General features: G+C 42.3%; 1 protein-coding gene across 2 annotated transcripts in view; it reads left to right on the plus strand.

Moving 5' to 3' along the window:
* Window positions 1–21259, plus strand: part of PDK3 (pyruvate dehydrogenase kinase 3) — a 69217-nt gene that overhangs the window by 17757 nt on the left and 30201 nt on the right. For both annotated transcript variants that reach the window (XM_047843667.1, XM_047843666.1), the window contains exons 2-5: window positions 4799–4940; window positions 8715–8786; window positions 12625–12809; window positions 14450–14539. In XM_047843667.1, coding sequence (XP_047699623.1) covers window positions 4799–4940; window positions 8715–8786; window positions 12625–12809; window positions 14450–14539 — 489 coding nt within the window. The remainder of the gene's footprint in view (window positions 1–4798; window positions 4941–8714; window positions 8787–12624; window positions 12810–14449; window positions 14540–21259) is intronic.

Genomic DNA, 21259 nt, shown 5'->3' on the forward strand with positions numbered 1-21259 from the left:
CCTCTGCTTCAATTATAAGAGACATTATCAGGTCACTTTATTAACTGAAGAAATATTTTTTCTGCTTCCTGTAAATTAATCAGGAAGAGGATTAAAGATTTACCAGACAGAGGCCACAATGGAAACCAGGTATAAAGAATAAGTCTGAACTCTTGCTCTCAGAAGGCTAGTCAAACGCTCCTTTCTTATCGGTAACCGTCACCGAGAGGGCTCCCTGCACTTGCTCAAAAGTCATTTGTGTTTCTGTGTCTGTTCATCCTGTGTCTTGGTGAATGGAAAGTTATTTGGAACCTCTTTAGACAAAGCAAATCATATGTAGTAATTGTCTCCAACTTCTCAATGAAAGGGCAAAGTTTGAAAAACTGAGAACAGAAGAGAATTGAAAGGTCATCATATGAGCATGAGAAACTAAAGAAATACGCATGAATGTAGTTAAGCTCAGAATCTTCCCTACCCTTAACCCACTCCCTCATCATCCTTCCAACAGATACTAGGAAAAAATTTAATTGGTAAAATTGAATAAGGCGAAGCATATAGAGAAATATGGAATAAAAATGGAAAATCAAAATTAAGGAATGTAGGGAAGCCAAGTAAGTGGGGAAAAAATGAAGCTGAATAACTGGAAAGAATAACTGGAAAATACTGGATATTCCAGAAGACTTAGAAAACTTGAGGCCATTCACTTAAAACCAAAAGGATTTTTTTAGGTTTACTTAAAAAAAAAAGATTGTCAGAACCCTTTGATTTAATTTAAACTGAATATCCAATATTAATACATGGGATAAAATACTTTCAACTTACATGAGGAAAACCACAGAAAGGTTAAAAAAATTGGGCCTTTCATATTTATTTTTAGGTTCACTAATTAACTAAAAAAGGCTTACCCCCCTGTATAATTAAGGTACCTGAGTACAAAGAATTAATCTCTAAAGCTAAAGAAGAATGTAGGAGTCAAAACAGATTTTTCAGGTATTGTTTCTTAAAACTACAAACTTCCGAAAGTATTCTCTGTTCTTCCAGTAAATCATTGAGGAGCTACCGTAGATGAGGTACTCCCATTGGTGCCATGGTTGGGGGGGGGGTTGTCTAGAGACAAAACATGGTTGTTTCTATGGTGGTTGACAACAGGCTGATCATCCAAGATGGCTAGAATAAAGGCTTCCTGGTATTTGGTTATCTTAGACCATTCCTAGTTGTTGAATTTTCTAGTTTGTGCAGAGTTGACCGATGTATGCGTCAAGGCCTTTTATTTCAAAATAAATAAAAGTGGTAGGTAGGAACACAACATACTTTAATCCTTCTTAATCCCTTTTTAATTATGTAGAATCACCAAATGAGCGGAGGCAACCGCACTGAACCACAATGCAGTCGGGCTCTCGGGGGGTTAGCAAGTATCAGATGATTTGGTCTGGCACCCTGTGGCCTCAGGCTTCTCTGCTTTATCATTGCTGGCATCATTAGTGATGGCTATGTAATGAGCCCCCTCTTCTAAATTTTAAAACGTTGTTAATGTTTTTTTTTTTTAATTTTTTTTTCAACGTTTATTTATTTTTGGGACAGAGAGAGACAGAGCACGAACAGGGGAGGGGCAGAGAGAGAGGGAGACACAGAATCGGAAACAGGCTCCAGGCTCTGAGCCATCAGCCCAGAGCCCGACGCGGGGCTCGAACTCACGGACCGCGAGATCGTGACCTGGCTGAAGTCGGACGCTTAACCAACTGCGCCACCCAGGCGCCCCAAGACGTTGTTAATGTTAAAGGTTAAGCACTTTTTAACCCTTAACGCAGTTCTGTGAAACAGGTACTGTTCTTATTTTATAGCTGGCTACACTGAGGCTTAGAAGTGTAATGTCACCTTCATAGAGCTCCTGAGCCTCGAGTCAGGATTCAAACCCAAGTCTAAGTCTGGCACATGATCTTGGTGTTACTGTTCTGTGGGTCTACAGCCTTTTTTTTTTAAGTTTATTTTTTTATTTTCAGAGGGACAGAGAGAGAGAGAAAGTGGGGAAGGGGTAGAGAAAGAGAGGAAGAGAGAGAATCCCAAGCAGGCTCCGTACCACCAGTGCAGAACCTGATGCGGGGCTCGAACTCATGAAACGCGGGATCGTGACCTGAGCTGAAGTTAGAGACTTAACCGACTGAGCCACCCAGGTGCCCCAAGTCTGCAGTTTTTTATCTGAATTTTCAAGTCCAAAAACCTCTAAAACTTGAAGTTGTTTTCTCATGCCTTTGGTGGCAAAACATGACCTGAACTTATTTGAGGCCATGGTCTCTGTCCTGCTCTCTGTAAATGTTTGCAGATTTCACTGCAGCTGTATTGTGTCTGTATAATAGACCATGTTGCACAATACGTGTACATACTCCTTTTTACCTTCCTAAAATCTGATAACCTTGAAATTCTGAAACCATCTAGCCCTGTGGGTTTCCAGCACAGACAGGGACCTGACCGCCCCTTGCCACCTGCCAGCCTGCCCCCACTTCTCCTGGTCCTTCCCCTTCCCCTGACCCTAGGCTTCCAATTTGCTGCTACTGACGCGGACATGGCAGTTTGAAAATGGAAACTTTTTGTGTCAAGAAACTCAGGTAATTTTTTTAAATCCCAAGTTCATACTGCCACTCACCATTCTGATTCAACCCCCGTGGGCTTCTTCCTCTTCTCTCCTGTTCCCTCACTTCCTTCTCCTCCAGGGAGTACTTCATCATTTCTTTTGTGCTTACCAAAAAAAAAAAAAAAAAAAAAAAAAAAGGTGTCTTTTCTATTTAACCAGGATGCTAAGTATTTCTCCTAGTGTGTGAAAAGTTAGATGTACCTTTTACCTTAGATAATAACAGGTGCTTCATTTTGTGATGCAATTCACTATGATTTAAAAATCAGCATTTTCAGTGCATTTAAAATGATTCGTGTCTAAGAATTATATGAAACATTTTAGGAATGATATATATTACCTGAAGCAAAGCAGCCGGAGTCCTTTTAAATGTTAATCATCTAAAGCCAAATAAGTGTGCATAGAGGAGGTGATGGAAGGTCGTTGCTGGGATACCACGCCCTTCTTCCTTAGTTGGGGGAAAAGTGGAAGACAGAATCATTGATTAGTTAAAGATCTACCCAGGGCCTTCATTCAGTATATTCACTTAGAATAACCGAAGTAAGGGATGAATTGTTTAAGACTAATCTCTAACTTTTTTTAAAATGGAGAATGGGGCTCAGGGGTCAGTAGGAGAAAGAAAGGTTCTGCAGATGACTTTCAAAAGTAGATTCTTTATTTCTAGTCTTATTCAGCAGGAAGAGGAAAGGAATAAACCAGAACTTGGCTGCAAGTGTTAGCAAATCAGATTTACTTCTGGATCTCTGATTTGTGGCCTGTATCATGTTTGGAGGAATGGGAAGAGTTGGAGGAGGGTGGAGGAGAAGGGAAAAGGGGCGATGGGCATTGAGGAGGGCACTTGTTGGAATGAGCACTGGGTGTTGTAAGTGATGAATCACCAGAATCTACCTCCAAAACCAAGAGCACGCTGTATACACTGTACGTTAGCTAACTTGACAATAAATTATATTAAAAAAAAAAGAATAAAGGAAAGAAAAAAAATAAGATTGTTGCTTGAGCCTTGCTTGTTTCTCTCTGAGCCTGGTCTCAAGGTTGCCCATCTCTGAACATCCTCCCGGCAGTATGGAGCATCAGGAAGGCCTGTGGGATGTGAAGGAGTTGGGATGGACCCATAAGTATCATGGAGAGTAGAAGAAGGACTAATGTTTATGGCTCACCTGCTCTGTGTCAGGCTCCATACACATTATCACATTTAGTCTTTACAGAAACTGAATTTTCATCCCCATTTTACAGGTTAAGGCAGCTGAGATTTAGAGTGATTAAGAAGCTTACCCAAGGTTTCCTACCCCCAAAATGGAGGAGTTGGGGCTGAGGCACATTTCTGTCCCCAAAGCTCATGTCCTTTCTATCATGAACCCCATCCCCCAACCATCATCCAGGCTTACAGCAGGACCTGGGGAGTGGGGGGCAAAACCTACGTGGAACCACTCTGGTCACAGAGCAGCTGGGGAAGTGGTTCATGTTTCCTCATTCTGCTGGCTGGGTACCTTTTCTCTCTCTCTGCCCTAGTTACATAAATTTTATGCACCACCAGCTCAGGGTGACCGACAGAAGACTCTCTGACCTCTGTCTTTGTGGTCGACACCGTGTCGTACCCTCTCGGACTTGCCATAGTAGGTCACTCTGCTTCTGAGTACACCTGTGAGCTGGTTTCTCTGGCACGTCCTGAGCCCTGTGTCCCGATCAGAGTAGGTCTGTGGCCACTTCCCAGAGTGACAAAGCTCTGATACCTGGAGAAACACGTTTGAAGAAAACCTTAGGAATGAGTCAACATGCAGTAGGTGAATATTTGTGGAATGAGTGGATCTGTTGCATTCTGGAAACCCCTGTAAACAGGAGTGGATTTGCATGTTCTCCTGCTTTTGTACTTGGCAGCTTTCCTACAGTGTTTATTTGAAAACAAGTTCAGATTATATCCCAGGTCACTTTTATATCACTGCTGGTAACCCTAGCAATGTATTTGTGTTAAGGAAAAAAAAACCTGCTTTCAAGGTTGCCTCTTGGAATAAATGTTCTTTTTCTATTCTAATTAAATTTTCTTCAGCTTGCCATTTCAGAGGATAAACATTTAGCTGGAGACCCTAGGATTGTGTAATTTTCTCTTTCTAAGCAGTAACTGTGCTGTCACGAGAGCACTCTGTTATTGCATCTGTTAGATTATAAAATCATGGAACATTTATTATCTCTTAACAGGGAGAGATAATGCGTGTGAGAAGACTTCATATATGTTTCTACGAAAGGAGCTTCCTGTACGACTGGCTAACACAATGAGAGAAGTTAATCTTCTGCCGGATAACTTGCTTAACCGCCCTTCGGTGGGGTTGGTACAGAGTTGGTGAGTAAATAATGTGGCTTTAGATGGGTCTTTCCATGATGCTCTGGACACTTGGCATTGAGACTATTCTCCCTAAAACTACACGTATGTCAGTGTGGGAATGAGTCATTTGGGATAGCTGAGTTTTCCAAGCAGTTATACGTGTTTGTTCGTTTGTTTTTGTGACAGTTTAAAATTGTCTTAATGAAAATACTTCTCACTTGTACTAACTGCTTTCTTGACTTCTCAAATTTTATTTTTCTGGTTATAAGTGTAATTGCCCATCGGAACAAAAATTGGTACAGAAAAATATACAGGAATAACAATGCTGTGACCTCTGGGCACTGGTCTGCCATCCTTTGGGTAAGGGAATGTTGCCACTTTGATCAAGTCTCAGCCTTGCTCCTTTTGTTTTCCTGTTAAAGGAGTTTCTTGGAGGCAGTATTTCTTTTCGAGAAAATGAAGTTGTTTAAAGGGGAACCTTGGATTGTAAAAATATCAGTACCTAATGTGCTTCCTTTGCCTTGTGAAAAATAGAAAAAATCTGAGCAAAGTGTGACATCAAGTTTGATCGGGTACAGCTCTGACGCTTCAGGCATGGTTACTGAATTGGGACAGTCAAATGTGTCACCAAACCAGTCACTAGGTGAGCAGGGTGAGGTTGGCGAGTGGTAGGGTGTAAGAGCAGGTGGTGTATTTTCAGAAAGGCATCTGCGTATGGTCAAGAAACACTGGCATGTCTCCTGTGTATTATAAAAAGCAAGGTAGAAGTCACCAAGAAAGCTGGAAGAGTTAGGGAGGCCAGATAAAAAAGTGTTCTCAAGCCAGTACAGAGGAAGCGCACAGAGGGTGTTGGGGGGGGTGGGGGGGTGAAGAGGCTGCTGTGGCTTTGCACTGCCCCTGGGTAGATGGGTGGAGGGGGCAGGGACAGCATTTTAGGGGAAGGGAATGATGGGGACAGATAGAAGGTGAACGGAGCTATTAATTATTTGGCATTTAAAGGGTTAATGGCAGCCAGGCTACCGAAGGAGAATGGACATTCAGCCGTGATTCCTCAGTAATATTAATTATAATCTGTTCTTAGGGCTAAGCTTGAATTGTCTGAGAAGCAGTATATTGGGTGGGCACCAGTCTCCGTTCCAGACAAGCAGCGGCTCCTCGCTGTGGCAGGCTTGGGGGCCCTGGGGTCTGGGGCGGATCAGAGAGCTGGCCACGGTGACTTGGCTCTCAAAGTAGGTTGCTTTCCACCCCAGATGCGTAGCTCATTTCCGGATCGATGAGTGTTTGTTTGCGTGAGGCTTCTTGATTGCTTCGAGACCATCATCAGAAAATTTTCTCCAGAAAATGTGAATTCACTATCAGGGTCATTGTCGTGGGGATTGTAGGTTGGCTAAATGACCGTCAAGTCCCCTGGGCCTGGTGGTGGAGGCTGACAGTCAAACCTATTGCTTATGTAAAAGTTACTTCACGGGCTTCAAAGTGATTTGCTGGCAAAGTATAGACTCAGATGACCGGGTCAGCTCTTTTTTTTGTCTCATATTTGTCTTCCATAGCCATTCCAAACTTATGCATGTCATTTTTAACTTTGTTTTTAAATTCAATTTTGAAATAATTCCCAATGTAACAGAAAGGTTTGCAAGACTAGTAGCAAGAATTCCCATGTACCTTCGCCCGGATTCACTAATTGTTAACATCTGGCAGCATTTCTTCTGCTCTTCTCATATTCATTCTCTCTCTATGCACGTATTTATATACGTGTATAGTTTATGGTATATCACACATGTGGAACATATATGATACACATTATTTTTTTCCCTAAACCATTTGGGTTAACGGTAGACATCATGTCCCTCTACCCCTAAATGCTTTAGTATATATCTCTTTCAGAACAACTCTTAGAAATCCATAGTATGGTTATCAAATTTGGGAACTTAACATTGACGCAGTAATATTTTCTTTTTTTAATGTTTATTTTTGAGAGAGAGAGAGAGAGGGAGAGGGAGAGGGAGAGGGAGAGGGAGACAGAGGATCTGAAGTGGGCTCTGTGCTGACAGCAGAGAGCCCGAAGCAAGGCTTGGACTCATGAACCGTGAGATCATGACCTGAGCTGAAGTCAGATGCTTAACCGACTGAGCCACCCAGGTGCCCCAGGCCAGTGATATTTTCTAATATGGGACAACTTGTTCCCATTTCATGAGTTGGCCTAACAGTGCTCTTTTTGTTTTAAGTAACCACCCCCCCCCGCCCCAATTTAGAAATCTAGTTTAGGATCACACATTGTGCTTAGCTGTTGTTTCCTTTTCCTCTTAATAGTGACTCTTACTTACAACAGGCTGTGAAGCCCACCTCGCTAGAGCGTGTTCTCCTTGTTCTCTTGACTTGCGGGCTGGGCAGCTCCACGTGATCTTTGGCTCCTCTCTGTTCATGACTTGGCTCTTTAGATGAACTACCCCTTTGGAAAGGATGGGTTACCTCCCTAGAATTCTGCGGGCGTGTTAGATAGAGGGCCTTATTGCGTATGGCTGACTTTGGCCTTTCCGAGAGGTTTGACTTGAAGATTTCAACAGTACCTAACTCATAGCCTGATGTGCCCAGAGGCTTTTAAAAAATATATCTGGAGGTGAGCATACTTTCAGTGTCATGCATTGTTACAAAGTTCAAGTGAGGCCGATTAATAAAATATTATTCCTGTTGATGTATTTATGTGCTCCACAGTCAGTTTTTGTTGTTGGAGTACCTCATCCTCTCTCCAAAGCTGGTTAGTAGGATTAGTGGTAATTAATTGTTCGAAATAATTATATTCAGGGATAATTCTTTCCGGGCATGTTCAGATCCAAAGCAGAGATGGCGCACGTCTGAGTAATTGGCATCTCTGAATCCCCTCCAGATCCAGCAGGTTCTGTCTGGATACAGCTGCTCCAGTAATGTGCCTCTCTCAATCCCATTTTTCTCTGTTCTCCAGATATTTATTTTGGACACATTATTTCCTGTACTGACCCTGATTGAGATATGTAGCTATTTTTAATCCAGAAGCTGCTTCTGAGGACCAGAGAGGCATTCCTTCTCCTCCAATGCAGTATTGATGAGATTGGTTTAACTCTGAGAAGGAACATTTATTTGTAGTTTCCAAGTTCGTAGCGTGTGCTTTAGTGTCACATAGTGTTTCTTAACAGTGGATATGTACTTTTTGGCTAATCAAACTGTAGATTTGGTGTACCAGTTAGAATATGTTTGTGAATAGCAGAAAACCCAACGAAACAATAAATTGGCTCCTGTAGCCAGAAGGATGAGCTTTTGGTGTTGGTTCAATTCAGAGATTCATGAGGTTATCTAGGCCCTGCTTTCCATGGCATTAGCTTTATTTTCAGGCTGGGTTTCCTCCTGGTGACAGAATAGCTACAACATCTCCAGGCTCCATACCCACATGGCACACTGTACAAAAAGCAGAGCGAAGTAATTTCTTTCCCAAAGTCCTCGACCATGTCTTCTCTTTCACTGGCCTGAATTGGGGCGGTATGACCATTCCTGAGCCAGTCCCTGTGTTCAGGGGAATGCCTGTTGGACTAGTTAGTCATTAGTGACGAGAAAAATACCATTACCCAGAGAAAAATCAGGCCACCCAGGAGCTTTGCATGGCATCAGCTTCCCCTGCAGCACCTGGGCTACATGGGGGGGGGAGGAAGAGATAGGGGAGATACCTGAGTGAAAATTTGGGCTGCTGTTAGGACGTGGGAAAGGAGGAATGGATGGCAATGAACACAGTAGGCAATTAACACAGTAACTCATCTTTTTTAGGTATATGCAGAGCTTTCTTGAACTCCTAGAATACGAGAATAAGAGCCCTGAGGATCCACAGGTCTTGGATAAGTAAGTATGGTACCAAACTTACCTGAAAGTACAAACTTCTACGTTAAAAAATGTGTTGGTAAATGGAACTCGTGGCATTAAGAACTAAGTTTAATTTGGACAAAAGCACTAGGTTTGTTAATGGGTAACAACTTGACGACACATTTTTTAATAATTTGAGTTAAGAATTTAACGTAGCACAAAAGGAATAATGACTTCAACATTGTTTCACGGTCTAGTTCTTACTACTTTTACTCATGGTGAACTGGCGCAGGCCCCTCACTGTAAATATCGCAGTAAATGTTCCACCTAGTGGTGGTTTAAAGAATGCAGTGGCCTCTATATAGACATGAATTTATCTATTCAGTCCTTTACAGATGTTGTTTTTTTTTTTTTTAATTTTCAAGGCGATATAACATTTGAGCTCAGAAAAACTGTAATGCTTTTATTTTGGAGCAGCATAAATGAGTGTGCTTTTAATATAATGACCTGAATTCTCTTGTTGCTATTACACATGAAGACTGCTGAATTCTCAAATTCTCTTGCTGATGGAAAATGTTTCTGTTTTTTCATTTTCATTTAACTGAAAAACACTAACCCCAGCTCTGAGTGTGGTTTCCTTTTTTACCCCCAAGAGAAATTAAGTATCCCCTTCACATCACTTTCCTCCTGTTTCGCGTACACACGAGCGAATACGCAGGGCAGGCCTGTTGTCCTGAAGAATTTCTACGTAGAAGCCTGGTCCACATAGTTGTGACACCAAATGCCTTATATAGGCATTCCGGAAAAAGAACCAAGAAACTTTGCGTTATGCAAGCAACCTTAGCTTGAGGCATTGAACCCAGCCCTTTCAATGTACAGCTCAGGGAACTGAAGTCAGAGAAGTGAACTGACTTGCCCCACGTGGTAACATTTGCTAGTAGCAGAACTTGGATCCATAAGTCATTGTTCCATTTCCTTAGTACATTGTTCTTTACAATGTTCCGTAGTGCCTGAGCCGCCAGTTTGAGCCTTGAGTAGCTAGCTCCAGTTTAGTTGTAAGTTAAAATTTAAGGAAGAAGAATCCTGACCTGTTTTATACTTTGCTAGGTGTTTTGTTGATGGATTTGTGACTTGTGGAGGGGAGACATTGGATTAGAGCTCCAGATGCAGTGTTTTCAGTGCTAGAAGCCATTGCTGCCATTTAAGGTATTAAAATTAAATGAATTGAATCTAGGAGCTTCATTTTCTCAGAAGTCATTAGCTAGTAACAGTTTGTCTTGATGCCATTAGGATGACTTCTCTAGCTTCAAATTGTAGGGTATAGATTGGTGGAAGTATATAATATTGCGGCTGTATGTTTCCCGGAATCCTGTCTCAATTTCTGGAACAGGTTATCGGTCAGATGCAACTTACGGACATGAGCCCACTTTGGAAACTGCCAAGTGCTGGATCCAGTGTGTGTGAGATCATAATGATAATCAGTCTCCCTTAGTGAGTTTTGATGGCCTGCCCTGGTTCACACAGCTAGTTAAGATAGTTGGGTTTTCAGAAGCCCGCTGCTCCTGGCAAAGGAAGGAAAGGAAGGTGAGCGAGTGGCTTTACTCATGGTGGTAGCCTTTTCCAGTCTGGGAGAGGTTATACAGGAGTCCCGGGCAGGGAGATCATTTAAGTAAAGTGAAAGCGGCTTAGAGCACAAGGTTACTTCCCATGATGATAAAGTTAAGAAGAGCCCAGGAAGACTGGGGAAGCTTCTGAGAATTGAGCCCTTGAGGAAAGTCTCTTTCCTTCCAGTCAGGTGAGGTGTTTCTCTACTATAATGAAATCTTAAGCTTTAGTGATATTTAATTTCTAAATAGGTTGGAAAGAACGTTACGTAGAGGACAAACTGTCCGTTTTGAAATGTCTTCTGGATAATTATGACCTTTCAGTTTCATGGTTGATTTATTCATCTTTGATGTCTTTGTATGTATGTATTGGTTACAGAAGTATTTCATCACTGAGAAACATGAGACTATTCAGATAAGTAAAAAGAAAGTCACTCCAAATTTCCATTATCAGGAGACCACCACTGTTAACATTTTCCTTCCATACTTTTTCCTAGGCATCCATATTTTTATATGTGCACAATGTTTTACAAAAATAACTGTGGGCATTATAGATCTCTATACCATTATTAATGGTTTCAAAATGATCCATCTACAGGTAAGTCATGTGATTTGACCTCCTGTCATTGAGTTTTAGAATGGTTTGTATTTTTCTTGCTACTCTAAACAGGGCTCTAAAAAATAGCTCTTAAATACAGCTGTTGGCCTTGTCCTGTTACTTTCCTGGGATCAGTTCCTGAGAGTGGAATGACTCTCTTTGGTCTTCTGATATATGCTGTTAAATTGCCCCTAGAAATGCATCAGTTATGCTTCCTTGCTCTAGATGACACTGGTTATTGGGGCGCCCGGGTGGCTCAGTCGGTTGAGCATCCGACTTCGTCTCAGGTCATGATCTCGCGCTCCGTGAGTTTGAGCCCCGCATTGGGCTCTGTGATGACAGCTCCTAGCCTGGAGCCTGCTTCGGATTCTGTGTGTGTGTCTCTCTCTCTGCCCCTCCCCCGCTTATGCTCTGTCTCTCTCTGTCAAAAATAAACAAACATTAGATGACACTGGTTGTTATTCACCAGTTTGATAAGCGGAGGATAGTATTTATTGTGTTGTTTTGCCTTTCTGTTACTGTTTTGAAGGAGAAGTTACTGGCATTTGCATTTTCTCTGTGGTAAATTTCCCATTGACACCAGATCCCTTGCCTCATTTTCTGTTGGGGTGCTCATCTTTTCCTTTATTAAGGATAGCAGTAGCTCTTGTAAATGTAGTTTTCCCTGGTTTTTTTTTTTTTTTTTTTTTTTGGCCTTTGTAATGTGTATCCCTATAGAATTGCTGAAACTCTAGATAGCACTATCATTTATTTCTTCATGGTTTCTACCTATGGTGTTCATCTTGGACCAGCCTTCCTTACCCCAAGGTATACTATATACTTATTTACCTGATTTTCTTTTATTTTTTCTGTGGTTTCATTCTTTCACATTTAAATCTTTTAACTAAATTTTTGGCTTAAGGCTTGAAATTGGGATGTGACTTAAATTGTTAGCCAGCTGTCCCAACTAATTTGATTGTTTCCCTATCGACTTGGAACACCACTTTATAAATATGCTAAGTTTTTATGTACACAGACTTACTTGCCCTTGTGCCTTTTTCCAAGCTTTTTATTTGGTTCCATTGACTTGTCTTTCTCTTCTTAGTTACCACTCTTAGTACATATTTTACCCTCTGTATCTTTATAGTAATATACCATAATACTTGTAGGTTTGTTTTAATTGCCTTTGTTCTATCTATATTTTGTCGCTCTGTTTTACTGCTATGAGAAATTCATTTCAAAATTTTACTCTTAAGAAATTTCACGTTGTTTATTCATGGAAGCTGTTGCTTTGAGACTTTATAATAAATCCTTGGAGATATGGGGAGACTGTCCTCATGTTGTCAGAAGAAATATTAATATGTTCTGCAATTATTCACCAAAAATTTATAGAACCTGTATTATATGTGATTGCTTTTCCAGAAAGTCACTGGGTTACTAAAAAGATCTTTGAGCATTTTTTTTTAACTAGAACCTCTTACTTTTTATGTCTTTGAAAGAATTTCGATAGAAAGTTTCACGCAAAAACTTGGGTAATAGTTTAGTTTCTCATGAATATTTCCTTGTAGCCTATAATGATTATGTCTCTACTTAAAAAAATATCAGCACATAGAAAATCCAGAGACAGAGCTAGGAAGTTCATGCATCAGCCCATGAAATATAAAGACTGACCTCTTTTTGTTTCCCTCCTACACAGCTTTCTGCAAGTTCTGATTAAAGTCAGAAATAGACACAATGATGTGGTTCCTACAATGGCACAAGGAGTGATTGAATACAAGGAGAAATTTGGGTTTGATCCGTTCATTAGCAGTAACATCCAGTATTTTCTGGATCGGTTCTATACCAACCGCATCTCTTTCCGCATGCTTATTAACCAGCACAGTAAGTTGTGGTTTCAGTCCACTTTTGAATGGGTACCCAGAGTGATTTCTCCCCAGTGTTTTCCTGTTGCTTGATTTAGAATGTACTGATCTGCATTTTTGTATGTAGAAATTTCATTTCTAGTTTAGTTTCTCCCAAGTAAATCCTGTCTGTTAAAAAGCTATTCTTTAGCATTCTTTGTTAAAAGAGACCCTTGAAATTTGATGCTCATATTAGAGACTGGAACTCTGCTCGCCCTTTAAGCCTCTGCCATTACCTTCCTAGTGAAGGCATCGCACTGCTTGGATGTATCCCTGGGAGGACGCTCTGAGAGGATGTTTTACTCGGGATGTTACGTGGTCTCCTTGTTGGTTTTAAAAACATTGATCCTGGGAATATTAAATTGGCATTATGACAGCCTGAGGCAATTGATCTTTAATTTCACAGTGATCACTGAAATCAGATTAAGTGAATTGTGAAACCATAATCTCTTGCAGAGTTTTAGTCCCCTCACCAGGATGATAAGCAGATAAGAAAAAAAAACAAAACTAATTCTTGCCACAAAAAACTTTTGGGCTCGTTTTCAGCCTTGTTTCTTTGCCTGATTTCATAATTGTTACGAAAAGCACCTCCATGTCTAGGGTCTAAATCACCCTCTTTGCTGAAGCAGAACACAGGCAGAACATCTTTACTAATTTGTTTGGATAAGTGAATGTTAAATAATTAATACATGTGGGTTGGTCCCAAATGAATATCTTTTAAAAATAGGAATGTATAACAATTTATAGGAAATTTAAATGAAAAAACAACCTAATTACTATTGATTTAAACTACTTACATGATTTGTGACCTACTGTGTCTGTGTACGTGTATATGTACATGTTTTTGGGTCATTGATTAAGCAAGGTTGTGCCCCTCTTTCTTCCACTTGATCAGTTGGAACTATAGGTTTTGGCCTAATGCCCTTATTTGTCATTTTTCATAATTTAAAACCTCCCCTGCTTTATTTAAGCATTCGCTTTTGTGGAATCCAAGTTATCCCCAATTTCTGTCCGATTACACCTATAACTACACCTATAAACATTTAGATTTAGATGACTTTTTTCTTGAGGGCTCCTTTTGGCTTTTATTCAGGAGTAAAATTTCACAGATGTTGTATGTTTTGAAACTGTTTGAACGTACTTTTAAAAATGAGCAAAAAAAAAAATACTTGAATGGATACTATTCGTGTAGACTGCTCTGGAGAACAATCTCTGTTACGGAGGCATTTGAGGTGCTCACAGCAAAGATACTTTGCAAGCCTGCACCGACAGGGCAGTCTGCGGTTTCTAAATATGTTGTGAATGTTGGAATCACTGTCTGGAGTGGTATGGAGAAGGTGGATAAACTTGGCTAAGGATGAAAATAACTTTTTCCTCCATGTCACATTGGGTCAGGGAGAAAAGGGTTGGACATCTGGCACATGTCACTGCTTTCGGACCCACTCATAGCACCCGGTGGTCCAGTGGAGCCAATCAGCCACCGTTATATGTGTTCTGTCGCTTTAAGTCAGCGCGGATGCTAAAATGATTCTTAAAAACAAGACAATCCTTTTACAGCTTGTAAGCCTACAGTTGCCTGCTTTGCTTTTAATCTCTCCCTTCCCTTTTGTGTTTGTTTAGCTCTTCTGTTTGGTGGTGATACTAATCCGGCTCATCCTAAACACATAGGAAGTATCGATCCCACCTGTAATGTGGCTGACGTAGTGAAAGGTAAGGAGACCACTATCGTGTTAGTGATTGGAGTTCAAATAGGATTGTGGTCTCATTGAGGCAACCCTAGCGTTATGGTGCTAAGTTCTTGGCTCATTCATCGGGCTGGGCCCAAGCCACTTGTGCCAAATATGTGACAGTTCAGGAAAAGATGGATAATTAGCACTGTTCGAAATGGGAGTTTCTACCTCATTGACTGGAGTTTTACGTATAGTTTTATCTTAAACACTGAACTGTTGCGTAGCTTAAGTAGCATTCTAAGTTTGGATTGCTACCAGTACCTGAAACTTCCAGGAAATATAAATCCGTGTTATAAAATTCAGCTGAATTCACAGCTTTGTAACATCTCAACATCCTTTTGATGTGCACCCCAGGTTCGGGCGTCTGTGTGGCATGTGAGCTTCATGGGTTCACTGGCCATCCACCCAGACACCCTTCTAGTAGCCTCAGGGTAGAATGGAGCCCTGCAGCCATACGTCCTAGGACCCAGGCACTTGTAATTTGAACAGCAGTTTCCTCGTTGTTCATTTAAGATAAATGTTACCTCCACAAAGCCTTACTTGTTTTAAGTGACCCACCTGCCTGGACCTTTTCAATTTTTTTTCAATGTTATGGTTACTCTGTGCAGCCTCAGATCCCCAAACTGCTCCTTCCCAAAGATTATATCTCCTACTGTGGCCCTCCTCTTTTTCCCCTAAACACACACAAGTTTTCATGGCCACAGTCCTCCCCGTTTTTCATCAAGGAGCTTAGTTGCTCTTTTTCTAAACTGTGTAGCTAAGTGGGAGGCAGAAGAAGGCCTTGTCTTCTTGGCCAGGCTCTCAAGCCCACCTCAAACAGAGTGACCTTTGCTGTTTAAGCTTAGAGGGACGAGGTAGATGGCCTAACAGGTGCAGCCTCCGCAGTGGAGGAGCTGACCAGACCTTTAGCAGCGATAGGTAAGGAAGATCTGTGCCGTTTGCATAGCCTGGGTGTTGCTAAACCCAGGGAGGGGGACCCCGGCATGGTGGCCTTAGCACACCCAAGGATCATTGAGCTGTTCTGGCCTCTGTTTACTTAGGACACATTTATTCAAATGATGTCAGTTATAAGGTGAATATAGGCCCAGCCTCAGCTCCCTAGGAATCCTATAGGTTGCTCGCTCACAAGATAACCCTGTGGTTGATCATGACCTCTGCAGGCCCCAGGGTAGAAGGGGAGCAGGATCGGTCTTGTCCTGGCTTGTGTTCATCAGACCCTAGCCCACTGGCTTTTACGAATCAGAAAGCCTGGTTCAGATAGTTGCCCGCTTGTAGAGAAAAAGGCACAAATCCAGAAAGCACAGGAACTTGATTATGTACTGAATATATGCCTTTTCTTTTGAACTATAAGCATTTGTGTTTTACATTGGTTTTGTGACTCATATTGAATTTAGCATATGCCCATAAGATGGTCAATAGACATTCCTTGTTTTGACAAATTTTAATCCTTTTGATAATTTACTATTTTAAAACCCACTTTATTGAGATAGAATTCTCATACTGTACAATTGACCTATTTAAAGTATACACACGATTCAGTGGTTTTTAGCACAGGTGCAGAGTTGTGAATTCATCACCACAGTCAGCCTCACATTTTCATCACGGAAATAAACTCCATGACCATTGGCAATCGTCTCCGTCCACCCAGCCCTAGGCAGCTACGGGTCTACTTTCTCTCTATAGACTTGCTATTCTGGACACTTTCGTAAGTGGCATCACACAACATGCGGCCTTTTGTGTCTGGCTTCTTTCACTGAGCAGAATGTTTTCAAGGCTCGTCCACATCGCATGTGGGTCAGTACTTTATTCCGTCTTACAGCTGAGTAATGGTCCAGTGGATGGATATACTACATTTTGTTTATTCATCAGTTGATGGACATTTGGGTTAGCTGGGCACCCTTGAACGTGTTAGTTAATCTCTTCGGGCCTCAGTTTCTTCATCTGTAAAATGGTGCTGTTGGTAAGTCATCTTTGTCATAGGGTTAAATGAGTTGATCTAGAGAGAGCTCCTAAAGCAGGGCTCTCACCCGGCAGGGACTGTAGGCACGTTTCCCAGGAGTAGTCCTTGGGTCTCGTACAAGTCATTTGGCTTCTCGTTTATACCGTCAATTATATAATAGATTGGCACCTTTTACTTTCCTTTCTGGTGTAAGCTGTGAAATATTTATAAAAGTCATTTAGGACATGTATAAGACAATTGGATATTTGACATTGAAGAAATACTGTTGTTTTTACATGTGGTATTACGTTGTGATTATGTTTTTTAAAAGAGTCCTAGCTTCTAGAAAGGTATCTTTGAAATATCGCACGTGATAGAAAATGACATGTGAGTTTTGCTTCAAAATTGCAGCAGAAAAGACTGACGTGTGTTGAACACCGCTGAATGTAGTAATGGGTACGTCAGGGTTCATTATAGTGTGATCTGTACTTTGGCATATGCTGGCCATTATTCACGATCAACTTGTAGAAAACAGACTCATGTTTATCATCTCATTGTTTCTTGGCAGTCTTTCATTAATTTTCAGAGAGATTTAAACCGCGAATCAATACAATTAGATAAGTAACAGACTTCTAGGCAACTGGTAGCGCTTCTCAGAGCAGAGGGGGGAAGCGGCGCTAACGTGAGTCAGTTCGTAAGAGGATGAGGACGAGCCCGCTGCCCTGGACTCTTCAGGTGAAAAGAACCTGTGGGTTCGTGGCACTTACTGACTGCGCTGCTCTTCCCTGGCCTGTTCCATGCTCCCCGGTCCCGGCCTTCCTCGTACTTCGTTGGTCCCTCTAACTGCGCTGCAGATTTCTCAACGGCTGGAATTGATCGTCTCTGCTTTCTTTTTTTTTTTTTTAAATTTTTTTTTTTTCAACGTTTATTTATTTTTGGGACAGAGAGAGACAGAGCATGAACGGGGGGGAGGGGCAGAGAGAGAGGGAGACACAGAATCGGAAACAGGCTCCAGGCTCCGAGCCATCAGCCCAGAGCCTGACGCGGGGCTCGAACTCCCGGACCGCGAGATCGTGACCTGGCTGAAGTCGGACGCTTAACCGACTGCGCCACCCAGGCGCCCCGATCGTCTCTGCTTTCGCATCACTCCTAGGGACAGAAGTTTTGCACTGAAAACTAGCTGAAGAGATGTGCAAAGCGGTTCAGTTGATACTTGAAAGACAGAAAGTAGATGTTTATGCCTCCGGTCTACCTCACGGCTCCACTTCCTTTGTCCTTTGTGGGCATGGTCTGACCGTGGGCCAGATAGGTCCCTTCCCTGCCCCCTCCCGTGCTTACTCACAGCTCTGGCTCCACTCTCTCTCCTGCCCTTCTCCACTTTGTACCCAGTGGCACCACTGCTGTACTGTGAATAAAGCTTACTGTGTCCTCATTTAATCATTTCTGCCGCTTGTGGGCATGACTTAGAGCCTGGATTCCTGGCGATGCCAGTGCCTAGGAAAATCATCCCCCGCTACCCTCCATGCCCTTCTGCCACTCGCATGGCCGCTTCCCCCAGCACACGTTCGCTCTCGTGGTCAGGAGGAAGGGCTTGCGTGTTCCCCGCTCCTACTTTATCTTTTAAACCAGATTTGGCATTTTTCGACAGCCTCTTCCCTTAAGGAAGTCAGCAGCGGAGCGTGGTTTCAGATTCTGAAAGTGCAGAAACACGTCAAGCTACATTCACACAATCGACTCTTCCGCCACCTTCGTTCCCTTCGCAAATCATGCCTCCTGGTCCCCACGGCACGCTGAGTATGCTCGTGCATACTCTGTAGAATGCTCTTATGCTCCTTCCACCTGGTGAGGTGGATGCTTACTAAGGGCCACTTACTTGTCCTCAAACCATTGGTATAAGTTTTCCACCTGTTGTGACTCCCTAATTTATATAAATATTATGTAAACTGAAGAAATACGAGTAGAAAAAAGATTTCTCTCCATTAAAATCAAGTTGAATGCTTCGGAAAGACTTGATAAAGAAGAGTCTCTTAAAAATGTAATGAAGTGACAGGGAACAGATAACTCTTAGGTTACAGGGCAGCACTGAGGAAAAATCGCAGAAGGAACCTGAACTCACATTGCTTCACAGGTATCTTTACCTTTAGTAGACTTTCAAGGAGTAGGAGTTGGAATTCATAGATACATGTGGTGTTACTTACCTGAGAAAGATGACCTAGAGCCCAAAACCGATCCATATGGAACGAAGAGGCTTTGGCCTTCCATGGAAAGGTTGGCGGGGGAGTAATTGTATATTCAAACGTGCAGTCGAACTTAACGTTTATAATAATAGTTCTACTTTAGGGCTTCCCACGTTATCGAGCGTTTTTCTTGGTCATCCAGCTCGTGTTCGCAGTTGGGTCAGTTAAGAGGACTAATGCCATATTCGCAAAATACTAAAAAGTGCTCATTGAAGGAAGTTCAGAAAAGGAGGGCAGGGGTAAAGAGAATAAAAATGACCCATTTTTGTAACTCAGTGAGAACATTGTTTTATACATTTGAGCTCATATCACATTTATAGATGAGTATGCAGTCACAAATACGGTGAGTGATCCTTGTCTCTACAAGATCCATTGTATTTGTCTGTTTCATCTTGTCCAGCGTGAGTGCCCATCACTCATGACCTTCCTGGATGAACTGAACATCTGACAGCATAGTCTCTGCTCCGTCGTCTGTATCAGTATGGTTGGAGTCCTTCCTATATCTCATCTGCTATACTCGTCATCTCTGTATACGAATGGTTTTTCCAGCCCAGTGTGTATGGTCTTTATTCCTCACTGGGGTATTGGCCTTAAATCAGGTGCCTTTCCTGCTGTGGCGAAATGGACTGGGCAACCTAGAAGGAAACCTGAAGGTCTCTTCTCCCTGTGGACTAAAGCCAATCTTAACAGTCACCTCCTGTTTCATTCCCTCTGGGCCCTCCTCTCAATTCTCTGAGTGTCAGAACACCTGAGCACAGGCTCTTTCTGGCTCAAAATAAGACTGAGAGAGAACGAACAAAGCACAGAGCACCAGCGGTCAAAAGGCCTAGAAGTTTTTCTGGGTTTTCTAGCAAAAAGGCCCCGGAGTCTCTCTAATGATGAGAAGGTCTCAAAGGGCCAAAGGGCCCACGTGTCACAGCCAGTCCCAGTATTCCTGGGAACTGTCAGAGAGTGGAAGAAAGTTGTGTCTGTGTCTTTGGACTCTTAGCGAAGTCTTACTGCTCCCTTCCTCTTTCTCGAGTAGCTGGTATTTTTTTCATTGCCTTTTGGCCTTCTCACATCCTATGAGACTTCTCAGGTTTTTTGGCCTTCTCACATCCTGTCTCAGTCTTGATTATTTTTGTCCTTCTGTTTTGTTTTAGGAAGCTTGATGTAGAGGAAGCAGGGGTTCCGGGTTTTAATGACAGCTCTACTCTTGATTTTCTCAGCTGTGAAGATCCTGCCCGAGTTCAGCACAGTCACATGTGAAGCCCACGTGACCTGGGCGTGCACACACATGCCTCCATATGCACATGTGTTTCACAGCCTTACACAGCTCTAATGAACTAACAATGATACCATACTTAGGTCTCCTGAGACAGACCACAGGAACTACTTTTATGTAGAAGGGTAGGGACATTTTTATTTTTGACTGGATGGTTGTATAAATGTGTAAACGTGGGGTGCATCTTGCATAACACTGATCGAATGTGCAGAACATTGAAGCATGCCTCCTTGCTGCCTATTTAGCACATTAATATCTACCTTCGCCATCTGTAAATTATAGACTCGTGGTAGCGAATGCTGGAATTAGTGTTGTAAAGCTGTTCCTATTATCCTCTGGGAGGTGCCTTCCATTGTGACCCTTTCCTCTTCTTTCTTTGTTAAGAAACCAGGAAATAAAATGGAAAATCCTGTGGTAAGATCCTTTTAAAGGTACAGACTTAAATACTTGGTACAAAAGTCAGCTTTCACAGTGATGTTAGTTTGCCTGTGTTGTTGCTACATGCCATTATTGCTTAGCATAATAGCATACAAGTGGTATCTTGAGAGCATGTCATTATTCTGGTTCAGAGATAATGTCTTACGCTCTCACTTAGGGCTCTCGAGGTTGCAGGTAACAGAGGCCCGCTCATGTTAGCACAAGAAACCGATACGTTTAAAGAATCTAGTAGGGGGGACGCCTGGGTGGCTCAATCGGTTAAGCCTCTCACTTTGGCTCAGGTCATGATCTCACAGCTCGTGAGTTCGGGCCCCGTGTCAGGCTCTGCGCTGACAGTGCGGAGCCTGCTTTGGATTCTCTCTCTCTGCCTCTCCCCCACTCATGCTGTCCCTCTCGCCCGCCCTCTCTCTCTCTCTCTCTCTCAAAATGAATAAACTTAAAAAAAAAAAAAAGAATCTAGTAGGTCCCATGATAATCCGAGGACAGGAAGCACTTCACAGTTGGAGCTACACTGGACCCGGGAAGCAGAAAACAAGGTTGTTTACTGTGTATCTTTGCAACTGAGGCTGCCAAGCCATGGCCCCTCTGCCTTTCTTTTAAATGTTTTTTTTTTCTTTAATTTTTTTTAATGTTTGTTTATTTTTGAGAGAGAGAAAGAGACAGAGTGTGAGCAGGGGAGGGGCAGAGAGGGAGGGAGGCACAGAATCCGAAGCAGGCTCCAGGCTCCGAGCTGTCAGCACAGAGCCTGCCGTGGGGCTCGAACCTACGAACTGTGGATCATGACCTGAACCGAAGTCGGACGCTTAACCGACTGAGCCACTC

The sequence above is a fragment of the Prionailurus viverrinus genome, chromosome X (genome assembly GCF_022837055.1).
Source record: "Prionailurus viverrinus isolate Anna chromosome X, UM_Priviv_1.0, whole genome shotgun sequence".
Lineage (NCBI taxonomy): Eukaryota > Metazoa > Chordata > Mammalia > Carnivora > Felidae > Prionailurus > Prionailurus viverrinus.